The sequence below is a fragment of the Chiloscyllium plagiosum genome, chromosome 11, assembly GCF_004010195.1.
Source record: "Chiloscyllium plagiosum isolate BGI_BamShark_2017 chromosome 11, ASM401019v2, whole genome shotgun sequence".
In the NCBI taxonomy this organism is placed as follows: domain Eukaryota; kingdom Metazoa; phylum Chordata; class Chondrichthyes; order Orectolobiformes; family Hemiscylliidae; genus Chiloscyllium; species Chiloscyllium plagiosum.
In genome coordinates, this window is record NC_057720.1 from 31,887,474 (window position 1) to 31,915,168 (window position 27,695).

Sequence of the window (27,695 nt, forward strand, 5' to 3'; positions counted from 1 at the left end):
AAATCCCTATTAACAGGAGAAGTGGTCTGTGAAGCAAAGGCAGTTTTGGCACAAAATATTGTGATGTGGTGACACTGTCGAGGTGAAGAAATATATTCCCTCTCGCATGGCCCAGACCCCTCTGACAGTAGATTGTAGCTGAACTGATTCCTACTGAATTTAATTTTACCCATTGGACATCCATGAGAATTTATACACACTGCCTCTCCACGTAGCGAGTGTGTTAGACCAAGTTTAAATGAAGCTGCAGATAATTTTGCAGCATTAAACTTTTAAATAATCTTAGTAGCGCAACACTTGGCTCGTGAAGGAGATGAGAAAAATGAGCATCCAACTGGTCTTTGGAGGTATGGTTGCCAACTTTGTTACCGGCTCTGTTTAGGAATATAGCTTGATGTTTGATCACGTGATGTTGGATGTATGACATCTGATCATGTGGCTCCTGCAAATGTTATTGCATTTACCATAGAGGTACAGCTTCACTGTGTCTGGACCTCTTTGCTTGTGATTTTGGAGCAAACAGTTATTGTGAGAGAAGTTCTGAGAACTAGGAGGACACTTCCAGCAGGTGACAAGGAGAAATCAAGGATAGAGCAAGGATTTGCAGAAGAGAAATCTGAGGTGGAAGGGACTTTGATCCATCAGTAATTTAATATCCAATGTCTTTCTGTCTGTCATAAGTGTAAGGATGTTCACTGATTATTGCATAATGTTTAGTACTATTCACACATCCTTAGAAACTGAAATAAAACAAAGAGCTGTGGATAATCTGAAATAAAAACAGAAATTGCTGGTGAAACTCTATAGCTCTAAATCATCTGTGGGGAGATAACAGACTTAACATTTTGAGTCCATTGATCCTTCATCAGAACAGATAGTGGTGAGGAAAAAGTGATATTTATGCTGAAGATGAAGTTTGGGTTGAGGGGGGTGCGTTTAGGGGAGAAATGAGCAGGTGGCTTGCGACAGAGCCTAAACAGATGAAAAGGACAGGCAGATGAGGGGATTTTTGATAGTAGGCCAGGACAGAAGAGAAGCTGAATAAATGATAATGAAAGATAGGAGAACATGGGCTGGCTGTGCTAAAAGCAACACATATCATGACAGGACCACAGTGTGCAGTGGGTAGGACACATGGAAGGATGGAATCGGGCTCTAGAGTTATTGAACTCAATGCTGTGCCCTAGAGGCTGCAGGCTTCCCAAGCTGAAAATGTGATGTTGTTCTTCAAACTTGAACCGAGGCTCACTGGAACACTGCAGTAGGCCTGAGTCAGATATGATGGCGTGGGAGCACAGTGATGTGCTGAAGTGGTAGGCAACTGGAAGCTCAGGGTCATTTTTATGGACAGAACGTAGGTGTACTGCACAGTGATCACCCACTCTGCGTTTCATTTCCCCAATGTATGTGGAGACCACTTTGTGAGCAGTCAATGCAGTGGATTAGGTTGAATGAAGTGCAGCAAAAGCGCCGCTTCACTTGGAAGGTATGTCTGGGGCCCCAGATAATGAATATGGGGGAAATAAACAGGCAGGTGTTACACCTTTTGCTATTGCATGGAAAGGTGCCATGGGGATGTGAGGAAGTGTTGGCTATGGAGGAGGAATCGACTAGGGTGTCCCAATGTGATTGATTCCTGCACATCTGTCCACCATATACAAGGTACAAAGCAGGAGTATGATGGAATACTGTCCATTTGCCTGGAAGAGTGCAGTTCTAATAACATTTAAGAAGCTTGATCGACGCTCTAGCCAACATCTTTAACATACACTTACTCCACCATTAATGCACATTCGCAGCAGTGTATGATATATAAAAGATGCACTGCAACAACTCGCAAGGCTCCTTTGATAGCACTTTCCAAATCTGCAACCTCTACCTACTAGAAGAACAAGACATATCGATGGGAATCCCACCAACTGCAAGCAACACTCCCTGGCCATCCCAAGACCGTACACACACTGGTCAGTTCCCAGCATTGATTTCTGGTTTCCAAAGTCACTACTATGTATGGACGTCTGAGGTCCACACCGAAGGATGAAAATTAGAGGGAGCGCAGCCTGCAACTTTCCCTTCAAGATACACACTGTCCTGACTTGGAAATGTATCATTGTTCCTTCAGTATTGCTGAGTCAAAATCCTGGAAATCGCTTCCTAATTATCAGTGTACCTGCATCACATGGAGTGCAAGGCTTCTAAAAGGTAGTTCATCATCACCTTTTCAGGGGCAATTATGAGAAAGTGAGGACTGCAGATGCTGGGGATCAGAGCTTAAAAATGTGTTGCTGGAAAAGCGCAGCAGGTCAGGCATCAAAGGAGAAGGAGAATCACCTTAACCTCCTTCCACCTATTGCATTCCCAAAGCCCCTCCCCCAAGTCCCTCCTCCCTACCTTTTATCTTAGCCTGCTTGGCACACCCTCCTCATTCCTGAAGAAGGGCTTATGCCCGAAATGGCGATTCTCCTTCTCCTTTGATGCTGCCTGACCTGCTGCGCTTTTCCAGCAACACATTTTTAAGGGACAATTATGGACAGGCAATAAATGCTTCCCTAGTCTTGAAGTCTACAAGATGTGAATTAATAAAATAAAATAAACCTTTTCATGGAATTTTATAAACCACAGCAAAAGAGGAAGTCCTTTGATGTTGTGCAGGAGCTGCCATTCATTCCAATATTCCCATTCCCACCCCATCAATCCCTTTGTATTTCTCCTCTTCAAGCACTTCTATTCAAGTGAATCCCTGCCTGTGGTGAAGCTGTCATCGTGAAATAGTCCTCTGTTTAATAAACATTCCATTGCAATGTAATTTGATCTGAAATAAGTTATAGGATAAAAGATGTCTAAAGCAGTCAGCATCCAAATAATCACAATATTATTATTCATTGAATGGGAGGGCATGCATTTGATAACAGACGTATGCTAAAGTTACAAGATTTACTATTTAGTTTAGGCTGAATGTATCTCCTAAATTAGAGAATGAATGTACTGTAATAGGGATGGGACTGGGGTCTAGATTGGAGGTGTGATTAAATAAGGAAGTGAGATGACCATTGAAGGGAGTGTGTGGAATTAGAATGAGTCCTCGATTAAAACTTCACTTAAAAATAATTATAATACTGATAAAGATTACTGTTAGGAGAAAGTGAGGACTGCAGATGCTGGAGATCAGAGCTGAAAATGTGTTGCTGGAAAAGCGCAGCAGGTCAGGCAGCATCCAAGGAGCAGGAGAATCGACGTTTCGGGCATGAGCCCTTCTTCAGGAATGAAAGATTACAGTTACTCAGTGTATGTAGATTTATAAATTTATGGTACAAGCCTATATCCCTGTGCTTATATATTCCTGTTACTAGACAGAAATGAGATGTGATCTGTGGACTGATGTCATACATTTGACACTTCTGTTTCAGCAACAACCTGGAAGCACAAACACAAATAGTAAGCTCTCAGCTTGCACTCTCGGCAGGCTGTTTGTTGGGACTGTCCCTTCAGTGGAGTCTACTGTAAACATACTCTGAATTATTAGTTTGAGTTGTCTTTTGACTTAAAACAGAAGTGTACACTCCTGAATTGTCAACTAATCCTCAGTATCACTGAGGAATACATTTGCATGTTAAGTACTGTTTCTCACTTTCCCTTTGTCATCTAGTTTTACATTACAGCAAATGTTTTGAGTACAGTGCCTTCTGATAAGTAGGTGTAAAGTTCCATTGCAGTCGTAAAATGGTGACGGTACCTGGGCAGTGGGCAGCACTTTCCTATCTATATTTCATAATGTTTGAACTCAATCATAAGACAGTTTAAGTAACCTCTCACCCACACTGACTGTTACGTTCTGTCTGTGAAAAAGACCCAGATCTTCCAATTGCCTATCACTTAAACACACCGCCGTGTTCTCTGGCCAATATCTCTGTCTCAAGCTTGCTGTCGTGCTCCAGCAGGGCTTAGTGCAAGCTGGAAGAACTACACGTCATTTTCTGCTTGGGAACTCAGCAGCCTTCTGGACTTGATATAGTTTAAATTAGATTCCTTATCGTGTGGAAACAGACCCTTTGGCCCAACCAGTCCACACCGACCCTCCGAAGAGTAACCCACCCAGACCTATCTCCCTCTGACTAATGCATCTAACACTATGGGCAATTTAGCATGGCCAAATCAGCTGACTTGCACACCTTTGGATTATGGGAGGAAATGGAGCACCCGGAGGAAACATGGGGAGAATGTGGAAACTCCACACAGACAGTTGTCCAAGACTGGAATCGAACCTGAGACGCTGATGCTGCAAGTCAGCAGTGCTAACCACTGAGCCACCGTGCCGCAGTTCAACAATTTTTAGGGCTTGAGGCACCTTCTTCCTTACCCCATTCCCCACACATCGGGCTTTGTCATCACATGGGCTGCGACCACACACAACTCATTGTCATCTCCTAATAATCCCCATTAGCAGCTAAGTGTCCCCCCAGACTGATCTTATCCATTCTTTTGTCCAACTGTTTTCTCTCTGCCTTTGGGCTCTGTCTCCATCTATCATTTACTCCCCATCCCTACTTCTGCATAAATATCAACCGTTTCTTAGTTACCATCAGTTTTGAAGAAAGGTCACTGGACCCAAAACATTGATTTTGTTTTCTCTCCACCGTTGCTGCCAGACCTGCTGAGTTTTTCTGGTAATTTCTGTTTTTTTCAGCATCTGGAGTTCTTCTAATTTTCTGACTGTACCTACATTCCTTCTGTGGATTTTCTTCTCTCTTTTCGTGACAACCTGAATTGTTTGGTGTACTGCCCAAAAATGATGTGCGTAGGAACATCAACTACAAGTCTTATTTTCTAGCTTTTGAATCAAGGTGTGATTGATTGCTAACTGGCCTATTAAGTTTTAAATATGGCAAGCAGAAAGGGTGGACTCATTTTCATCTAGAAGTGCGCCATCAACGATACCAGTGATGCAAAAAGAAGATCTTCTCCACTCATGCCTAAGTTGGGCAATAAATGCTTTTTGCATATGCATATAAGGGAGCCAGTGCCTGTTTGAGGCTCACACTACATGAAGGGATTCCTCATTCACAACTTTGCCAGCTGTAGTCATTAAAACAAGGCTCTGGGATCAGTTCTGACCACAAGATAACTTTTCCTTTTTCTTTTTCTTTTTCACTTTTTCTTTCATTTCTTTTTGCATTTTCTTATTCAAATATGGAAACTAACACTTAACAAAAGCTTGATAACCCTTTCCCACCAACGACTGCTGTGATCCCCGAGCCACATCCCTCCCAGCACCCCACCCAGCAGCTTCTACCAACTGTACATGTGCCCCGCCATTCGAGGCAGTAGAGGTTTCTGCAAATATATAAAAAGGAAAAGGGTAGTTAAAGTGAGTATTCTTCTCTCAGAGGGTGAGCCTGGGAAATTAATAAAAGAAAACAAGCAAATTGCAGAAATGTTGAATAAGTATTTTGTAGAAGACACAAAAATTATCCCAAGAAAGACAGAAAAGTGAGGGCAAAAAGGAGGGAGAAATTAAAAAATGTCATGTTTGCTAGAGGTAACCCCCCCCCCAAGAAAACTATAAGATAAAAAGCTGACAAGTTCTCTGGACCTGATGGCCTGCATTTTAGGGTCTTGCATGAAGTGGCTGTAATGGATACAATACTTGTAATCTTCCAAAATTGCTTAGATTCTGGGAAAGTCCCAGCTGGTTGGTAAACCACAAATGTAATGCCAGTATTTAAGAAAAAAGGGAGACAGAAAGCAAGTAACAATTTGCCTAACATCTGCCATTGGGAAAATGTTAGAATCTATTACTAAGGAAGGAATGACAGGACACTTACAAAATCATAATGCAGTCAGGCAGAGTCAGCACAGTTTTGTAAAATCATACCTGTCAAATTTATTAGAATTCTTTATGAATGTAACAAACAGGTCAGGTAAATGTAGACCAGTAGATGTAATGTATTTAGATTTCCAAAAGGCCTTTGATAAGGTGCCATGTAAAGCTTACTACGCAAGTTAAGAATGCATGGTGTTCAGTGTGATATATTAATATAGACGATTGGCTAATTGACAGGATGGGTGTAAATGGGTTATTTTTAGATTGATAAGCTGTAACTAATGGGGTGTCACAGAAGTCAGTGCTGGGGTCTCAAATCCAAAACTAGAGTGCATAGGGTTAAGGTGAGAGGGGAAAGATTTAAAAGGGACCTGAGGGATAACTTTTTCACCTGGAGGGTAGTGCATGTATGGAACGAGCTGGGAGAGGAAGTGGTGAAGTCTGGTACAATTACAACATTTAAATGGTATCTAGATGGGTACATGAATAGAAAGGGTATGGAATGATATGGGCCAAATGCTGACAAATGGGACTAGATCAGTTTAGGAAATCTGTTTGGCACAGACAAGTGGGACCGAAGGGTTTGTTTCAGTGCTGTCTCACTCTGTGACTCTATTTACAATATAAAATTAATGAAATGGATGATGATTGACTGTAATGCAGCCAAGTTTGCTGACTATATAAAGATAGGTATGAAAATAAGTTGTGATGAAGATGTAGAGTCTGTAAAAGGATATATATAATTCAAGTGAATGGGGGAAAAGAATTGGCAGATTGGCTATACAGTGGGAAGGTGGGAGATTTCTCACTTTGACAAAAAGAATTAAAGAGTGGATTATTATTTTAATAGAGAAAGACTGCAGACTTCTTCACTGCAGAGGGATCTGGGTGACATTATACACGAATCATGAAAACATTAGAATTCAGGTACAGCAATTGATTAGGAAGGCAAGTGGAATGTTGGCCTTTATTATAATAGGGATGCACTAAACAGCAAGTCCAGAAAACTTGACTTTAAGTGGAATAATTTCAAGTGAATTGTGGGTTCACAATAGAAAATTGTGTTCAAGTTGGACATTTCTCACTTGGAAAACCTAATGAATAAGTTGAAATACTGTTTCATGTGTTTGCAGCACTATACATTACCACATAAAATAACTTGCACAACAAAATAAGTTACTGAACATTGAAAAATACTGTGTAAGTTGAAAGGAAAACATTGGAAAGCTGTGGGGAAAGAGCTAGTGAGTGAAAATATATGCTGTTGGATAGTTATTTCAAAGAACCAACACAGACATGATAGTCTGACTGGCATCTTTCTGTACTGTATAATTTGATTATTTGATAATTAAAAGCTGAGGTGAGGCCTCTAAGTTCTTTCACCATCTCCTGAAACTCCACAGAAAGTCTCTGCCATATTTTCTGTGAAATTCAGAAACCTTGTCCCCCTCAAGCCTTTCTTCAGCCAGCTCTCCAGTTTTACAGTTAAATGCATTAAAGATGTTTCATTTGGTAATTTTCCTGTCATGAAATGCTGCATTATGTTTCCCCATCTCCATTTATCTCTGCAAGTTTCACTCCCCTTTTGAATAAAATGTTTAATCCTGTCACAGATGGCTACCCAAGCCTTTCAATCTCTCTTAGATAGGTTTCCAGTATTTTTCTTCTGAATTTCCTCAGATACTTGTCAGTAGGATTCTGTTCGCAAACGTATACACGTGTTACAAGTCATCCTCACGCTGATGCACAACATTGACACAACATGTAAATAACCAACACAAATTGGATGAATCATAGAAGCCCTACAATGTGGAAGCAGGCCATTTGGCCCATCAAGTCCACAGTAAACCTCCAAAGAGCATCCCAAACTCAACCCCCCCACCAACCCTTGTAACCCTGCATTTTCCAAGGCTACTCCACCTGGCCTAGTCATCCCTGGACACTGAACAATTCAGCATAGCCAGTCCACCAAACCCGCATATCTTTGAACTGTGGGAGGAAACCGGAGCACCTGGAGGAAACCCATGAGGAGAATGTGCAAACTCCACACACACTCACCCGAGGGTGGAATCGAACCCAGGTCCCTGGTGCTGTGAGGCAGTAGTGCTAACCACTGAGTCACCATGCTGCCCACAGACCCAACAGAATAAACAACTTTAAAACAATGTCAAGGGGAGTGACTTAAAACAAGAACTTACTATAAAAGTAGAAAATCTCAGTACAACTATGCAGGTAATTAATGAGACAACACCTAGAGTACTGTATACAGTTCCAATCTCCTTACTTCAGGAGATATATACTTTCAATAGAAATAGTGTGGATAAAGTATATTTTTGCAATAAAAAAAAGTTCAGAAAGGTTCACTAGATTGTTAGATTGTTAGAACCAAGGATTTGTCATTTGAGGGAATGTTTTCTAGGATTGAGCTATACTTCATGGAGTTTAGTAGAGCAAGAGGTAATCTGATTGAAACAGTAAAGATTCTGAGGGGACTGGATAGGGTAGATGCTGAGAAGATGATTGATTTTGTAGGAAAGTCTACTACCAGAGGACACGGCTTAAAAATGAGAGCCTCCCAATTAAGACCAAAATGAGGAGTTTTTGTCTCTCACAAGATCATTAGTCTTCCACAGAGAGCAGTTAAGATTTGGTCATTGATCGTAGCCAAGGCAGAGTTAGATTCTTAATCAATAAAAGTGTTGTGAATCATGAAGGAGAGGCATGAAAGTCCACAATCAGCCTGACCGTGATCTTAAGATGGTGGAGCAAACTCAAAGAACAATACAGCACAGTAACAGGCCCTTCAGCCCTCCAAGCCACTACATTTTGCCCTTCCATACTAAAACTGTCTTCACTTACAGGATCCGTATCCCTCTTTTCCCTTCCTGTTCATGTATTCATCCAGGTGCTTCTTGAGTGCTGCAATTGTGTTTGTTACCACCACCACCTCTCGCAGCACGTTCCAGGTACTCACCACCCTTTGTGTGAAATCCTCGCCTTCACATCTCTTTTAAACTTTCCCCGTTGCACCTGTGTCCCCTAGTAATTGACCCCTCCACCCTGGGAAAAAACCTCATACTTTCCACTCTATCTGTGCCATTCACAATCTTACAAACTTCAATTAGGTCTCTCCTCAACCTCCTACTTTCCAGTGAAATCAAACCCAGTCGAGCAAACTTTTCTTCATAGCTAAAATCCCCTGTTCTAGGCAACATCATGGTGAGCCTTTTCTGTACCCTTGCCCAAACATCCACATCCTTCTGGTAGCATGGTGACCAGAACTGCATGCAATATTCCAAGTGTGCCTTAATTAAAGTTCTAATGATCTGAATGGCCTACCCACGCTCCCTTCTCCTGCAAGAGAGGAGACAGTGTGTCATTGAATGTCAGACAATGTGCTTGGCTGATGTGGCTTCTGTGGTTGAATAGCTAGCAAGTGAGATGTGGGTGTGAGGCTCGCAGCTGTTCTAGGTATGTGAGGGTGCAGTGGAACATATTATTGTGAGTCTTGATTGAAAGACATTGATAGTTGGTGAATAAAAGGAGTGTGGTAATTTGAGCAGGATTTGAGGCTATTTAATGGTTGGTAGGATGTGATATTGAATGTGCTGTCACTATACTTTTGACACCATTGAATTTCTTGTTTGATTGAATCCAGCTCCTCAAGGCTATAATCCAAGCAGTGACTTCCACAGCTTTTGACCCCACTGCCATGTAAACGTGTATGCGGAGGCCCACCTGGCCCCCTGCAGGGACATGTTACTTCTCCTCTGTTCCATCACTTCCAACTACCTTCCAGTAAAGTATTCATGCTACACAAAAAAAACTCAAAGGATTGCAGCTGCTGAAAATCAGAAACTGCTGGAAAAATGCAGCACCTCTGGCAGCATGTGTAGAGAAAAATCAGAGTTAATGTTTCGGGTCCAATGACACTTTTTCAAAACTGATTGTAATTAGGAAAGGTTGGCATATGTGCTAGAGAAATGGGGAGGAGGAGAGAGAGAGAGCGAGCGAGACAAAAGTTGTCAGGCAGGCAAAGGAATGAGTAAAGGTCAGCCTTGGGATCAAAAGTTAAGGGGTAAAAGCAGGAAATTTGGGTTGGAAAACCTATCAGCCATGATTGAATGGTGGAGCACACTTGATGAGCCAAATGGCCTGATTTTCTGCTCCTATGTCTTATAGTCTTATGAATAGCTACTAATGGGGCCCATTAGTGGCTGACAGTGGTTGTTAGTAGGAGCAGCCTATGTGATGACAATTCTTGGTATGTGGGGGTTAGGATAAGGACATGGGGGAAGGTGCTTAGGCCCGAAACTGATTGAACACAATATTGAGTCCTGCAGGTTGCAAAGTTCTCAAGCAGAAAATGAGGTGCTGTTCTTTCAGCTTGCACTGAGCTTCACTGGAGCACTGTAGCAAGCCTGAGATAGAAATTTTGACCAGGCAACAGGATGGTGTGTTGAAATGGCAGGCACCAGAAGCTCAGGGTCATTTTTACCGATAGAATATAGGTGTTCTGCAAAGCGGTCACCCAGTCTGCACTTCATCTCCCCAATGTAGAGGAGCCCACACTGTGAGCCGCAAACGTAGTAGTCTAGGTGAGTGAAGTGCAGGTGTTTCAACAGGAAGGTGTGTTTGGGGCTTTGGATAGTGAGGAGGAGGAAGTAAACAGGCAGATATAGCACCTTCTGTGATTGCATGGGAAGATGCCATGGAGGTGTGAGGACATGTTGGGAGTGAAAGAAGAATGGACCAGGATATCCCGGATGAAATGGCAAAGGAATGAGTAAAGGTCAGCCTTGGGATCAAAAGTTAAGGGGTAAAAGCAGGAAATTTGGGTTGGAAAACCTATCAGCCATGATTGAATGGTGGAGCACACTTGATGAGCCAAATGGCAGAAGACGGACAAGGGAGGGAACGGGAATGTGTGTCTGGTAGTGGCATTCTGCTGGAGTTGACAGAAATGGTAGCTAATAATCCTTCAGATCAATTCATGCTCTCTTATTTTGGGCTTTTATTCAGAGTTGCCAATGACTTCCAGAGCCTGCTCGCACCACAATGCATCAACTCTTTACAAGGTGTCGGCTAGCTTTGTGATATTGGCTCCTGGTAATGTGTCCCATCAATAAACAACATGGTTCTTACTATTAGACACTGAAATCATTGAAATGAGTTGATGTTGTGAGAGTTATATTCAAAGACTCTGTTTCTACCATCTTTTCAGAAACAAAATACTAAAGACTCATGACCCTTGAGAGAAAACAAAACTTGCCGACCTCTGTTTTAAATGGGTGACTCCTTACCTTTTAAAGTAGTATTTGGCTTCTCCCATAAGAGGAAACATCATCTCTACATCTACCCTGTCAAGATCCCTCAGGATCTTTTATGTTTTATTCAAGTTGCCTTTTACTTTGTTTAAGACTCCAGCTTGTCCAACCTTGCCTGTAAAGATAATCTGCCATTTCAGGTATCAGTCTCATAAATGTTCACTAAAGTGCTTCCTTTGCATTTTTTATATCCTTCCTTAAATTAAGTGACCAAAACTACATACAAATATTCCAGATATGTTCTCATAGTGCCCTGTATAATTGAAAGTTGACCTCATTACTTTAGTGTTAAATTCCCCTCACAATAAATAATAACATTTTGTTCATTTTCCTAATTATTTGTACTTGTAAAGTTGCCTCTTGTAATTCAAGTACTAGTACACCAAGACTCCTCGGTGAATCAGAGCTCTTCAGTTTCTTGCCATTTTGACAATATGCTTTTGGTTGTTTTTTCCTTTCTGCCAAAATAGTCAATTTCATATTTCTTACATAATACTGCATTTTCCAGATCTTTGTCTGCTCACTTAACCTAGCTATATTCTTGTAGCCTTCTTGTGCCCTCTTCACAACTTACATTTCTACCTACCTTTATGTATTAAACAAATTTAGCAACCATTTTGGAAGTTCTGTCTGCCCTGTCAGATTTAAAATAGCCCATGGCACTAGTTGAAAAACAGTGTAGTTTGCTTTTGTGGTTTGACATTTTACAGTAAGAAATGAAAACATCTCAGTATAAATATCATTTATAGTGTGATAAAAGTTGTGAGAACATCATGCCTGAAACCACAATTCCTACTCAACAGTCTTATAAGAAATGTATAGATCATGTTGAATAAATATGATCATCAAATTGAACAAATATTTTTAAAATTGGTAACCTCAAATTAATAGGCACTAAATGAAGTATAAATAGAGACCTTACGGTGGATAGTGGATAGTGTCCCTGACTCTGAGCCAGAAGCTCTGGTTTTGGTCCCACTCCAGAACTTAATGTCGAAGGAAAGAATATTCAGAATATGACCATAAAGATTGTCGACCTGTAAGTCCCTCTACTATGCCTATGACAGAAGATAAGAACAGGACAATTTCCTGCTCTTCCATGCTTGACGCAGAGCAATGCCCCCCATGGTCTTGCCTTTGACAGGCTAGTGACCATTTCCAGGAAAAGCTAGCAACTAGCACATGTTTTGCTAGTGAGTTTTGAGATGTTTTGTATGCCTTATGTATCACTGGCTGTACAAAAGCTACAAATGCATTATGAAACATTTGACCAGCTTTTTCTGCCATTACTACAAAAACTAACATTTTGGTGATATAAATTAACATTAACATTATGGTGCTTGATTTTATCTCTGGCACTTAATGGTACTCAAATAGTACTCGACTCCAGATATTTTGTGGAATTAGTTTTAGATTGGTAGAACTGGTGCAATATTATAATTGTCTATACAAATAGTTCTTTCTGGAGCATTTCAATGCTCTTTATAAAAATATGCAACTGGGTAATCATGTAAAGGGCGGTAACAGGTTTGTCATTGAATATTATTCACATTCAGTAGTAGAAACATTCAGCATATTATTTTTTGGAAATTTAGTTGAAGACGCTAGTGAACTTTATCACATTCTGAGGGGATGCACTGGTAAAAAGATTGAGAACTCAGAACTTTAACTCATATCCACTATTGACTGTATTGTCCACAATGTCTGTCTTGTCTCAACAGAAATTGTGCTCTTTACTGCTGGGAAGATAAAAATTATAATGTAATGCAGTGAGACAACACTTGTCTTATTCTGAGAACTCACCATGGAAACCAGGGTTGCAGCCAACATTAAAAAAAAGTCTCAAGTATGGAGCATCTGGTGATCTGGCACCACTGAATTCTGACAATGTCAAGGCAATTTACTTGTTCAGGAAAGAAAAATGATTAGACACTCAATTCCTTTTTTAAAAAATGTTTTCAAAGGCTATCCTTTCTTCATTTAACATTTAGTGAGGCAAAAACACTGCATTCTGTCATTATTTCAGTTAATGACAGCCTGAGATGTAATGAGTCACTCCGAGATTATTTTCTTTTAGTTTGCAAACAACATGTTTAGAAATGTTATTACATTCCTCTGGAGCAGGTGGATTTGCAACCCAGCCTCCTGGCTCAGACATAAGGACATTACCACTGCACCATGAGAACTCAAAGATATTATTTTCTTATTATTCTAGGGATATGGGCAATATATAGTGGTGCATCATCGCCAATTGTCTGTGAAAAGATGGTTGTTATCTTTTGCAGTTAATGCAGTTCATGTGCTGAGCATACTCCCATGGTGTTTGCCATGATCAGGAATTATTTGTTTAAGTCAGAGTATTGAGTACAGAAGTTGGGAGGTCATGTTGTGGCTGTACAGTACATTGGTTAGATCACTTTTGGAATATTGTGTACAATTCTGGTCTCCTTCCTATCAGAAGGATGTTGTGAAACTTGAAAGGGTTCAGAAAAGATTTACAAGGATGTTGCCAGGGTTGGAGGATTTGAGCTATAGGGAGAGGTTGAATAGGCTAGGGCTGTTTTCCCTGGAGCTTATAAAATCACGAAGGGCATGGATCGGGTAAATAGACAAAGTCTTTTCCCTGGGGTTGGGGAGTCCAGAACTAGAGGGCATAGGTTTAGGGTGAGAGGAGAAAGATATAAAAGGAACTAAGGGGCAAGTTTTTCAAGCAGGGGGTGCTACATGTGTGGAATGATCTGCTAGAGGAAGTGGTGGAGGTTGGTACAATTGCAACATTTAAAAGGCATCTAGATAGGTATATGAATAGGAAGGGTTTGGAGGGACATGGACCGGGTGCTGGCAGGTGGGACTAGATTGGCTTGGGATTTCTGGTCGGCATGGACGAGTTGGATCAAAGGGTCTGTTTCCGTGCTGTACATCTCTATGACTCTATGGATGCTTCATGGATGTGAGGGGAGCTTGTTTGGGGTGGGGGGGGGGGAAGGTGGGGGCTTCATAACAGTCACTTGTACATGCTAATCTCATTCTTCTGTGTGGTTATGGCTGTGGGATATTGCTGAAGGAGATGTGCAAGTGATTGCAATGCATCCTGTAGATGGTACACATTGCACCTGTAATAAACGTAAAAGGTAAAGTGACCATTGTCCTACCAGATCATGAAGCTGCTTTCTGTCATTAGAGAGAGATGACTGGAGGTGGTTTAACTTAAGACTCACCACACCAAAGGCAAGGGGAGAGGTTCAGAAGGAGACCCTTTCATGATAATCTCAGCCAGTGCAGGAATTGAACTCACTCTGATTAGATTAGATTAGATTCCCTACAGTGTGGAAACAGGCCTTTGTCCCAACAAGTCCACAGCGACCCTCCGAAGAGTAACCCACCCTGTCCCATTTCCCTCTGTCTAATGCACCTAACACTATGGGCAATTTAGCATGGCCAATTCACCTGACCTGCACATCTTTGGACTGTGGGAGGAAACCGGAGCACCCGGAGGAAACTTCTATTGGCATTATTTTACATCACAAACCAACTGACCCCAGGGTCAAGCTGCAGCACATGATGATAGGTAGGGAGGATGTTTAAGCTCGACGATGAAGTAATGAGCTGGCAACTGCTTTATCCTGAATCATGTTGAGTTTCTTGAATATTGTTACAGCTGCTCCCGACCAAGCAAGTGGAAAATATTTCATCGTACATCACACTTGTGCCTTGTGGGTGGCAGTGAGGTGTTTGATTTTGTTTCAGTCTATGAGGTGAGAGCCTCCCGACAGCTTGCAGTGGAATATTACAGCCCACTGTCAGTGTAAATAAAAGGTCCAGGCTTGATTCTATGTTCTATGATACCCAGTTTGTGCTGAATTCTCTGATATCCCCTTACTTTACAATTGCCTTCAATGCCCAAGGGTCTAGGGGGCAAAATCAAAACAGCTGATGAAAAATCACAGGAACATGACCATAAAGTGACATCGGGGAACAGCAGGGGAAAGTTCAATGAGATCGTCAACTATGAATCTAAGAAGGACAAATCAGAGTATGTTCTAAATGGTGAGAAGCTCAGAGTTGGGTAGGAGCAAATTGGCCAGGGTACCCTTGTACACATAACCTCAGCACCTTATGAACGGTACAAGCATTAATTGAAATGTCCAATGGAGTGCTGCCAATTAGCTCAAGGGAGTTATATTTTAAAAGTGAGGAAGCGATGCTCTGCTTGCACATAAGCTGAGTCAGCCTTACACTGTTCAGGTGTGTACTGAACCTCAGGGAAGGTATTTTACCCCAGGAAGAGAAACATTGAAGATTCTCCGCAATTATATTTGGGCTTTAAAGGGTTAAGCGATGAGGCCAGGCTGCATACATTTGGCTGGTATTTATTTGAATTTAAGAGATGATCTACTTGAGGGTTTTAAAATGATGAAAAAGGTTTGATAGAGTGAACAGATAATTTGTTTCCAATGGTAGGGGAATCTGGAACAAACTGGCATACTCTTAAAATCAAGGCTAGGCTGTATAGGCATAAAATCCGAGGGCATTTTTCACCTGGTCAGTGTGTCATTCTGGAACTTGCTACCCTGAAAGACAGTGGTTGCTGAGCATATTTAAATGTTCAAGACTGAGATCAATATCAAGAAATATGTAACAAAGGGAGGTAAGTTGAGGTACAGATCAGTGAAGGCTTAATAGGTAGAAGTGCAGTTTTGAGAAGCTAAATGGCCTACTTTTCCCCTGCTGGAAAATGTATGTGTGAACACTATTTGGGAAGATTCAGATTGGCTGTTTTGACCAAGTTTAGGAATTTTGTGGTACTTTCTTGCTCAAACACTGATAAGATTTGGTGGGATTGGGCAGCGGTAAACATCGGTCCCTCTAGTGATTTGATTTGCCTCTTGCCTCAAGTATCATGCACTTCTCAAACTTTAAGAAGGCAGATGGAGACAGACTCGTTGAAATTCACCCACAAGAGGCAGAAGCATAGCTAAATACTGATATTTTCTGTAATCTGATTTCTCCACTTGCAAGTGGAAGAAATAATAAGGTAAATGCCCAGTCCTTTCCATGGACTCACTTCCTTGGGTTTGGTGTAATTTTCTTTCCAGGTAACATCTTGTCATAAAAACTGATCTACATTTTTGGTTTCCAAAACCAAACTAAAGTCTGTATCTCACAATTCTTTGTTGAAAACCTAATGTTGCTTGAACAAGGGATTTGTCCCATGTTCATTCTAATTCCAGGAAGTAGAGAATCAGTATTTTTGACACCTTCACATATAGTGACTTGCCAGTATGTCTGTGAACTACTGCCATCAGTAAAACAGATATCCTGGCAGAAGTATACTCCTTAAAAATGTGTTGCTGGAAAAGCGCAGGTCGGGCAGCATTAAAGGAACAGGAGAATTGACGTTTCGGGCATAAGCCCTTCTTCAGGAATGAGGAGGGTGTGCGTGTGCCAAGCAGGCTAAGATAAAAGGTAGGGAGGAGGGATTTGGGAGAGGGGCGTTGGGAATACGATAGGTGGTACACTCCCTCAAGATATTTAATGTTTCTTGGATTTGTCAATAGAGCGTACCGATGAACAGCTATGATGTTATTGATTGATAGAGTAGGCTTCAAGAAATCTATGTCCTAGTCCTGGTCATATTTCCTATGTTCTTTTGCTGTCCCCTCTTCTATGGGATATTTGTTGACCACCAGCTAATATATCTGATTAACTTGGATGATGAACCTCAGAAGAAGCAATAGAGTTTTACTTTATCTGTTTGGAATAGAAGCTTAGGATCCCTACAAGTGTGGAAAGAGACCATTTGGCCCATCAATTCTGCACAGACCCTCCAATGAGCAGCCAAACCAGACCTGATCTTCTCCCTGTAAACTTCCATTTCCCATGGCCAATCTACCTAATTTGCATATCTTTGAACTGTGGGAGGAAACCCAAGCAGACATGGAGAGAATGTACAAACTCCACACAGTCACGTGAGGCTTGAATTGAAGTCAGGTCCCTGTGAGGCAGCAGTGCTAGCTACTGAGCCATCATACTACCCTCAGTGTCCCTCAAAGTAGCTTGCTTGGCTTCAGTAATACGTCTGTCTGGGTCATGCAAATTGATTTTAAAATTATGCCTGAATCATTAAATATACCGCAATATTTTCCAGGAAAAAGTGTCCTAAATATTCTAAATGTCAAATATCCCAAAATATGACAAACTCCACATAGAGAAGCTAAGTTCATGTACTCAGCAAGAGGGTGCCTGGTGCCTATGGACCTATACCAATCGAAGAGTTAGACTTTTCAAGGGAAGAGAAATTGAGATAGGAAAATGTTCTTATACTCGAACTGGGATAGTTCTGATTGGGCATTTAATGAGGAGGGATTGATGATCAAAATCTCTTTTCAATCAATAACATGGTGTACTAGAATGGCAAGATGCTGCTGGTAATACAGATCCTCACATGATAATTTCCAAAGCTCAATTGGCGTATGTCAGGGAGACACTGAGCTGTAGAATATTGCAACAACAAACTATGGAAAATCTCTTTTTGAGCTGCTGTTGCCTGGGCAACTGATCATTTGGCTATCCTGTACAATTACAAATAGTATGGGTAATGGAAATATGAGGAGGCAACATACCTAAAGTGTAATTTACTAAATGTGCATGCATTCACTCAACAGGTCTATAACTTGCTTTGTCTTTTTAATAATGTGTGGGGAAGGCAGTTAAAGTATAGGTTTACACATTCCTGAGGGCACATGTTTAAATAGGTTCTTACATTCTTGTGGTTTATTGTCAGTGAACACTGAATTTTCTAATTACATTTACACAATTTTGGTTTTGTGGACACCTGCCAGTGTCTGTTGCTGCTTGAGGCTATTTCTGTCTGACATTCACAATAGACCTAAGACTGTCTGTCTCCTCCCTTTCACAGAAATTTTAAAAAACACCACAAAAGCATGATCTTTCAAGTATATACTATGAAGTTTAAATACAATAAATACACAAGGATTTTGACATTTGCTACAATTTATGGGTGGAAAAAAATTAGAAAATTCTCACTATAATTTAAAAGACCGCGTTCCCAAAATGAAACAAACAGTCCAAATGCATTTAATTAGATATTAATTGAGTGATTCAATCAAACTTGAAATAATATTTGTTCTACAAATGAATTTCAATTCTTATAAACTTAAATGCAGCAAAATTGTGGATAGAGCAGAAAAAGTGTTTGTATTTTGGGTAATTCAGTATACTGGAGCTCTCTCTTTGTACTTGGGATTTATGTGCAACTCCAGCTCAGACAAATTGGATGAAAATCTTCTAGGTCTGATGATGATAACTGGTGAATATTGTTAGAACATCTGCCTTTTGCCTCTTTGACCATCACACAAATTTATTTCAGTTGCTGAGATATGGTCTCCTACATCTTAGGCATTATATAAAGGTATACACTACTGTGTCAATGAAAATTGAGTAAACTCAAAGTATCGAAATAATCAAGAACAAGGGAATAGGTTATATGGTGAGTTGGGTACCTTTTCCACCTGTGCAAACATTTCACTCTCTCAGCCCCCTCGTCACCCAGCCCCCCTGTTACTCATTTCTGACCAGCTCTCTAAATTTTGATTGCAGGACCACATCCCCCTTCCTATCTATCTATCTAACTGACACCAGTGTGGACCATAACCTGTGGCTCTTCTCCCCAGAAGAATGTCTGGTCCTAGCAGGTTCAGGTGAAGACTGTCCCAGTGGAAACAGCTGCCACTTTCCCAAGTCCTATTATCAGAATTGAAGCTTTTTTTCTCCCACACCAGACTACAAGCTGCACATTAATTTCTCTTGCTTTAATTATCCTCTGTCATTTTGCTGATGGTTCAGGTTGTGGTCTAGAAATTATCAGCTTTGAATTTCTGCATTATAAGTTAGCTCATTGCTGCCCACAATCCCTATGCAGAACTTCTATCCTAATTCTCTCTTTGTCATTTGTACCCATATTGACCATGACAACCAGATCATGCCCCTTCTCACTGCGAGTATCTCTCCACCCCGAGAAGATGTTCAGAACCCTAGTACTGGGCAGACCACATATCCTCCAAACTCATTCTTGGCTGTAGAAAACTGTGTCTATGCCCAGCCTATGATCTTTCGTACTACATTCCTATTTACTCCATCCACGGCCTTTGTTGGTTAGAACATTGAGTATAGGAGTTGCGACGTCATGTTGCAGCTGTACAGGACATTGGTGAGATCAATTTCAGAATACCATGTACAATTCTGTTTGTCCTTCTCTAGGAGTTCTGCACCCCCTCAAGTTGTTAAACTTGAGGGGGTGCGGAAACAATTTACAAGATTGTTTCTGGGGCTGAAGCGTTTGAGTTATGGGAAGAGACCAGATAGGCTGGGGCTTTTTTCCCTGGAGCATTGGAGGCTGAGGGGTGACCTTATGGAAGTTTATAAAATCATGAGGGGTATGGAAAGAGTGAATCGCTAAGGTCTATTTCCTAAGATGGGTGAGTCCAAAACTAGAGGGCATATGTTTAAGATGAGAGGGGAAGCATTTAAAAAGGACTGGTGGTGTAGTTTTTTTCAAATAGAGGGTGGTACATGTATGGAATGAGCTGCCAGAGCAAGTGGTGGAGGCTAGTACAATTACAACATTTAAAAGGCCTCTATGGTTTCCTGATGATGGTACCGTGGACTGTTTGCTAATCAACCTTCCAAACCCCATTAATATCTATAGAATGACAAAAAGTTATGGGAATTCTTAAAGGATATTCAGAAGAATGCAGATGCAGGAATTCTGAGGAAGGGTCACTTGACCTGAAACATTAACTCTGATTTCTCTCCACAGATACTGCCAGACCTGCTGAGCTTTTCCAGCAATTCTCATTTTTGTGAAAGATGCAAGCAAGTTGATTCTAAAAATTGCTAAGTTGGTTTCAAGAGGCAATCTAAATGATCAGTTTATAATTTGCTGCTCAATAGTGTTATTATGTCACTATTATTGTACCCTAAACAAATGAGCCCTAACCCATTAATTAACATAACACACTTGAAATCCATTTGAAAATTAAAATCTACTAAAGGACGTACACCTTAATTAATAATATACCTCAATTCCCAAGTATAAATTTTCAGTTGAATAGCATTTTAACACTGCTAAGGTCCAAGACCAGACCACCCAGAATTATGTTACAGTCTGGCTAGGGACCAAAGATTGAGATGCCAGATACTTACGAACAAAACAGAGGCACAAAATAAACACCACACTTCACTAAACTAAATTAGAACAGCAACGGAATGTAAAATATATTTACAAATGAAATTCTAATGCCGGAATGAACCTAAAGGTACGGAAAACAGATAAACTGTGGTTGAACATTTCACCAAGCATATCAACTGGCAAATACAGTCAAGACTGATTCTATGAATTTCACAGCAACCACCCTCCCCCATTGCGCACAGCAATACCAACACCCTGGGCCATAAGTAATTATACCTTATAAGCAATTCCAATTCTTCTCTTTCAGAGACCATTATTTGGAATCTCTCCAAAAACCAGTCTGTTATGGTCTGTCTCAGTGATTGTTCACATTTTTTTAGTTCACCCTCATTTCCTGGGACTCCACTTTCCTGTATCCTGCATATTCATTCCAGCACACTTCACTGCCAACTCCAGCTTTTTTGTTGACAGCTAGCTCCAACAAGCTGGTATTCACCCTGGATTCATCCCACCTCTAATGCTTCTTGAACAACTGCTGCTTGTCTTGTGGGCTTGTTTCATCTCATTCTCTGCTTCACTGACCAATGAGTTGCTCGTAGGCTTCATCCAAGTCTCCAACCCCTATCACCTGCACCCAAGGGCTTCTCTTGAATTCTAACTCCAACACTTAGTTGCATCTACTGATTCTCGGGACTTTTCCTGAGTCCTAACTGTACCAATTAACTACACCTAACAGCTCCTAGGGCTTCTTGTCCTGTGTCCTAATTACATGGAACTATCAAAAGGCTCTTAGGGCATCTTCCTGAGCTCCAAGTACACATAACCAATGGTCTTCAGTCATCTTTTCAGCAGCACAGCCACCAGTGCACCTCCTGCATGGTGACTGCTTCTCATTTCCCCCCATCTCTCTCTCTCTCTCTCTCTTACATTCTCTTTCTGTCAAACAGACTAACTCCAAATGAAACCAAAAGAGAAAATGCTGGAAAATCTCAGCAGGTCTGGCAGCATCTGTAAGGAGAGAAAAGAGCTGACGTTTTGAGTCTAACTGACCCTTTGTGAGCTTCGACAAAGGGTCAGTTAGACTCGAAACATCAGCTCTTTTCTCTCCTTACAGATGCTGCCAGACCTGCTGAAATTTTCCAGCATTTTCTCTTTTGGTTTCAGATTCCAGCATCCGCAGTAATTTGCTTTTAACTCCAAATGAATCTGTTTATCTGTTCTTGAGTCCTCCATGAACCTTCTTGGGTGGCCTTTTGAAAATCTTGCAACAAGTACCACACCGGTTGATAGGCAAAATTGAATTACCGAGTTCCTTTTGTGTTGCAATTTTCATAATCAGCTGGCTTACATGGTACAACATGGATATAAAAAATGGACTTCATTGCAACACACACATGCAATGCCTCAAGTTTGATCTCTTTGCCAGAGGAAACTTAAAGAAAAACTTGTATTTATATAACTTTGTTTATCACCTCTGAATATAAAGCATTTTGAGACAGTCAATTAAATATTTTTGCACTATGGCAAGTGTTGTCATTTTGGATACAGCACAGCCATACTGAGTGTAAAAAAGGTCCCACAAACAGCAATTTGATATTGACCAGATAATCGTTTTATCCCATAAAGTCTGCTTATCCAAGTTAATCTGTTCTTCTGCTTTAAAATGGTGAAAACTAAAACAAACTGAAATGAAATGAAATGATGTTTGCTTTGGCCTTGGGACCTACAGAGCTATTTTAGAACTTGAGTGACTTGCTCATTAAGAAATATGTTAGGCAAGATACACATGGAGGTGAAAGGTCCTCTGATACGAAAGAAACAAGTGAACTATTGGGCTCTTACAACAATGCAGCAATTCTACCACACATGGATCAAACTCTCAATAATGTTTTGTGGGTGAAAGTGAACTGGACTGATGACTGCAAAATCCATGTCTTCCTTACATATATATCAGCTAGGATGTATTCACTTGTAAATCTGTCTCTTTGTTATATTTCCCTCAGTCAACATCTACATCGGTTCATGTTTCTATTCATGTCTAACTGTCTTTATGTTTATTCAGCTGTCTATTTATGTACATTTACATTTTTCCTGTTTCCATTTAAGTCATTCTTCATTTTGCTGAATAAGTTCTTGGGGCATTTTAAGGCATTGGAGTTTTGTACACTTAAAATTGGTCATGCATGAAATCTCTAAAGGTAGCGTTACTTGAGACTGAAGTATTGCACTTGTCTTTATCTCCTATTTATGAAATGAACTTCACATGGAAGAGAATATGACTGAACAAGTTCTGACCTTCAGATTGTGTGTGGTTTATAACACTCGTGCCGGTCATTTGACCTGACTCAAACTGGATTCTGATCAAAATGATAACGGAGCACCCACACCTTCACAGCTCATCAAAACTGTAGTGAAACTCAATTGACCATTGACCCATTTAATAGTTATAAATAGATCATACACTTAAAAATTATGTTATTATCTTTAAAGGTTAAGAATCAAGATTCTGAGATTTAAGCACAATGAAGACAATGCCCAAAGAAATATCGAATTAAAGCAGCAAAATACTTTATTAAATATAAATAAATTTTAATTTTAATGTTGCTTAAACTTGCTTATGGAGCTTTTTTCTGGAGGTTATGTAACTCTTCAGTGAGAAGATAACACTCTGGCCATATCTTCCATTGCGAGTAATTGAGTAGAAACAGCGTGCTGCTGAGAATAATGATAGTTGCACTTAGTCTTGGTTGAGTCTAAAAGCAAAAAATGGCTGTGTGAGGAAAATACCCTTCATATTTGCTCTCTTTTGTTGCTGGGAGAAGTCAAATCTCATGGTTATCATGTTGTCACTTAATGCAGCTTAGTTCAGTAGATTACTGCATTCAAAGTTGCTGTGCATATGCTCTCCTGTAAAATGACACCTTTCATCTTCACTAAACTTTGACTCATTCAAACTGTACTGATTACATTCTAATTCCCATCACTCCTATTCACTCATCACCTCTGTGCTTGCTGACCTATATTCCGGCCTGACCTTGCTTCAATTTTAAAATTCTCACCTTGCTTTCAAGTCCCTCCCTAACTCTTTGTCTCCTCCTCCAGCTCTCCAATTACTGCTCCCATTGTTACTTTTTAAATGTGCCCAATTTTGGGAAATTTACTTTTGTCCCTGTGCCAAAACAAAATCTGGGGAAATAAGTCAGCTGCTTAGCTGTACTGAGTTGAAACTTAATGCTTTGATAGGTAACAACAGTGCTTCTTCCTCTTTTGCTATCCTGAACATGTAAGCACTTACTTGGTCACCAGCTCTCTGCTCCCCTCACTGTATGCTTCTCTGGGGTAAATCTAACTGTTTAACAAAGTGAGCAGAGTACAGTATAAGAGTAGCCAATTGGTTGACTGACAAAAAGCATGGAGTGAGGACAAAAGGGGTCTTTTTCAGGATAGCGATTGGTGAGGAGTGGAATTCTGCAGGGGGTAGTGTTGAGATCACAACTATTCATGTAATACATGAATGATCTAAATGAAGGAACTGAGGGCATTGTTGCTAGGTTTGCAAATGACAGAAACATATTGGAGAGACAGGTAGTGCTGAGGAATCAGGAGTTTGAAGGTGGACTTGGACAAGCTAAGAGAATAAGCAAAGAAGTGGCAGATGAAATACAATGTGGGAAAGTGTAAGTTTATGACTTTGGTAGGAAGAATAGAGGCATAGACTGTTTTTTAAATGGGGAAATCTGAAGCACAAAAGGAGTTCTGGTTCAGGATTCTCTTCATATTAACATGCAGGTTTAGTTGGCAGTTAGGAAGACAAATGTAATGTTAGCATTCATTTCAGCAGGGTTAGAATACAACAGTAGCGATGTATCACTGAGGCTGCATAAGGTTCTGATCATTTGGGATATTGTGAGCAGTTTTAGGTTCTGTATCTAAGGAAGGATGTGCTGGCATTGGAGGGGTCCAGGGGAGGTTCTCAAGAATGATCCCCGAGATCAAATGACTTGTAGTATGAGGAGAGATTGAGGACCTTGAGTCTGTACTTTGATGGAGTTTAGAAGGATGATGGGACAGTCTGATTGAGACTTATTGAAAACTGAGAGGCCTGGATAGAGTGGACGTGGAGAAGATGTTTCCAGTAGTCGAAGAGACTAGGACCCAAGGGCACTGCCTCACAGTGAAGAGCCAATGCTTTAGAACTGAGGTGAGGACAAATGTCTTCAGCCAGAGGGTGGTAAGTGTGTAGAACTTACTGCTGCAGAGGACTGTGCAGGCCAAGCTATTGAGTGATGGAGGTAGATAGGTTCTTGATTAGTAAGGGGATCAAGGCAGCAGACAGGCGAATGGGGTTGAGAAACACGCCAGATTGATCAACTGGTAGGTCACGCTCGATGGGCCAAATGACTTAATTCTGCTCCTGTACCGTATAGTCTTATAAAGGGTGGGGCGTTTGAGGTTAAGAATGAAATCCTGAGTCACCTTCCACCTGCATGAATAGACAATTGTCTCAAGCAACCAAACTGTAGAATAATCATTATTTTGTATCTCCCCAGGCTGCAGTGACATACAGACAGACCAACATGAAAGACAAATGCCTAGCTTTCATTGAAGGACACACCAAAGTGAGTACTTGAAAATGGCTAATGTATCTGATGACTTCTTTTTTAGACTCTGGTGTCAAATGAAATCTGTTGAAACCAAGCTCAGGCCACTGAACCCACTCATGCAGATCAGAATATCCATCAATTGTGTGGTCCACTAACTGTGAGAAATAGCTGTGACAATTAGAAATAAATATGTTGCTGATTGATATATGTTGCCACAGCAGCAAGATTTATTTTTTAAAAATCACCGGTAGTTCTTCTGTAATGTGATGGTTGTGTTTTTGTGCAACCCCGCATTATAGAAAATCCATGCTTTAGAGACAGCGCTTAATGTGTTGGTGATGTAATCGCATTGCAGTCAACACATGTATAAAAAGTTCATGCTTTAGAAACAGTGTCCCCAATTCGTCAATGGCATTACAGTGAATTCATATTAACAAAACGTGTTATAGTAGAACAACCTGTACAGAAGTCTATTCCTGATGAAGGGCTTTTGCCCATAACATCAATTTTCCTGCTCCTCGGATGCTGCCTGACCTGCTGTGCTTTTCCAATACCACGCTGTTGACTCAAATCTCTAGCATCTGCAGTACTCATTTTTGCCCTGTACAGAAGTCTATGTCTGACAGTCATAAAACTTTGTGGGCGGTACAGTGGCATAGTAGTTAGCATTGCTGCCTCACAGCGCCAGAGACCCGGGTTCAATTTCCGCCTCAGGCAACTGACTGTGTGGAGTTTGCACGTTCTCCCCGTGTCTGCGTGGGTTTCCTCCAGGTGCTCCGGTTTCCTCCCGCAGTCCAAAGATGTGCAGGTCAGGTGAATTGGCCATGCTAAATTGCCAATAGTGGTAGGTAAGGGGTAAATGTAGGGGTATGGGTGGGTTGCGCTTCGGCGGGTCGGTGTGGACTTGTTGGGCCGAAGGGCCTGTTTCCACACTGTAATGTAATCTGTAAATTAGGCGCTGCGTTTTCCAAGATGAGGGCAGAGTGTAATGTTTTAACAGCAGATAAGTGGTAGATTGTGTGCAGGTTAATCAGTTGTACTGATACTAATAGATATGTTGGAGTCCTGTTCCCTCAATTCCATTTTTCTTTAAACAATCTATTAATCAGGACTGAGTTTGATTCATTCAGTTGACTGGATGGTTGGTTTGCGATGTAGAATAATGCTAACAGCATGGGCTCAGTTCTCACATTGGCGGAAGTTACCATCGAGCGTGACCTACCAGTTGATCAATCTGGCGTGTTTCTCAACCCCATTCTCCTGTCTGCTGCCTTGATCCCCTTACTAATCAATAACCTATCTACCTCCATCACTCAATAGCTTTGCCTGCACAGTCCTCTGCAGCAGTAAGTTCTACACACTTACCACCCTCTGGCTGAAGGCATTTCTCCTCACCTCAGTTCTAAAGCATTGGCTCTTCACTGTGAGGCAGTGCCCTTGGGTCCTAGTCTCTTTGACTACTGGAAACATCTTCTCCACGTCCACTCTATCCAGGCCTCTCAGTTTTCAATAAGTCTCAATCAGACTGTCCCATCATCCTTTAATTACACAGATTTGCCTACAATGGTGTCACTACAATTTTGGTACAGGTAGGGAGGGGTTGGTGTGGTGGAGTGTCACTGGGCTAGTGCCCAGGATAATGTTTTGGGGACATAGGTTCAAATGCCACCATGGCAGATGGGGAAATTTGAATTCAATAAAAATGACAAATGGCAAATGACAAATGACAACCATGTAATCGTCGTTGATTGTAAAAAAACAAATCCATCTGGTTCACTAATGTCTTTCAGGGAAAGAAATCTGTCATCCTTACTTGGTCTGGCCTGCATATGACTCCAGACCCATAGTAATGTGGTTGACGCTCAACTGCCCAGTAGGCAATAAATGATGGCCTAGCCAGTGAGGCACACATTCCATGAACAAATGAAAAAAACAAGGGTGTTTACAGACACCATTGTAGCTTGCCTAAATACCAAGTAGGAACTGAGACTGAAATAAGCCCAGGCAGATGAGTTAGTTTTATGTTTTTTCTCACCCTGTGGGAAAGGACAAGAAGTTCAGAGTCTTTCATGTCCAGGGTTTCTTCCCTGTTCCACCACTCCACTCGCTTGACTGATTTTTGTTCCATGTACTTTAGATGGCATCCTACCATCTGAGTGATACTTGCATGCCAAATACAGCTAGAGTCATAGAATCCCTACAGTGTGGAAGCATGCCACTCAGCCCATCAAACCCACACTGCCGGTCCGGAAAGCATCCCACCAGACCCACACCCATCCCTGTAACCCTGCATTTCCCAAGGCTAATCTAGCTAGCCTGCACAACCCTGGGCACTACTGGGCAATTTAGCATGGTCAATCCACCTAACCTGCACATCTTTGCACTGTGGGAGGAAACTGGAGCACCCAGAGGAAACCCACGCAGATGATGGGAGAATGTACAAAGGTGCCTGAGGCTGGAATCGAACCCAGGTCCCTGATGCTGCGAGGCAGCAGTACTAACCTCTGAGCCATCGTGCCACCAGAGAGCCAAGGTCGCCCCGGTCTCATGTTGCTGAGGGCTAGATCCTACCTGCTTAATTGACGGTGGAGTCAAAATCGAGCTTGGATTGTCAGCAGGCTATTTCACAGTGTGTCACAGCTGAATCATGTTGCTGCTGTCACTGAGGTACTTACACATGCACTTCCAGCAGGAAGTCGCAGACTGGAAATCCTGACAGATTTTCTGTTATT

At 41.2% G+C, this 27,695-nt stretch overlaps 1 protein-coding gene across 6 annotated transcripts in view; it reads left to right on the top strand.

The window, feature by feature from the left end:
• Nucleotides 1–27,695, top strand: part of LOC122554273 (BTB/POZ domain-containing protein 19-like) — a 154,767-nt gene that overhangs the window by 92,883 nt on the left and 34,189 nt on the right. For all 6 annotated transcript variants that reach the window (XR_006312954.1, XR_006312955.1, XM_043699030.1 and 3 more), the window contains exon 5: nt 24,910–24,978. Coding sequence is in view for 4 of the 6 variants with exons in the window: in XM_043699030.1 (XP_043554965.1) it covers nt 24,910–24,978 (69 nt within the window). In the remaining 2 variants the exon portion in view is untranslated. The remainder of the gene's footprint in view (nt 1–24,909; nt 24,979–27,695) is intronic.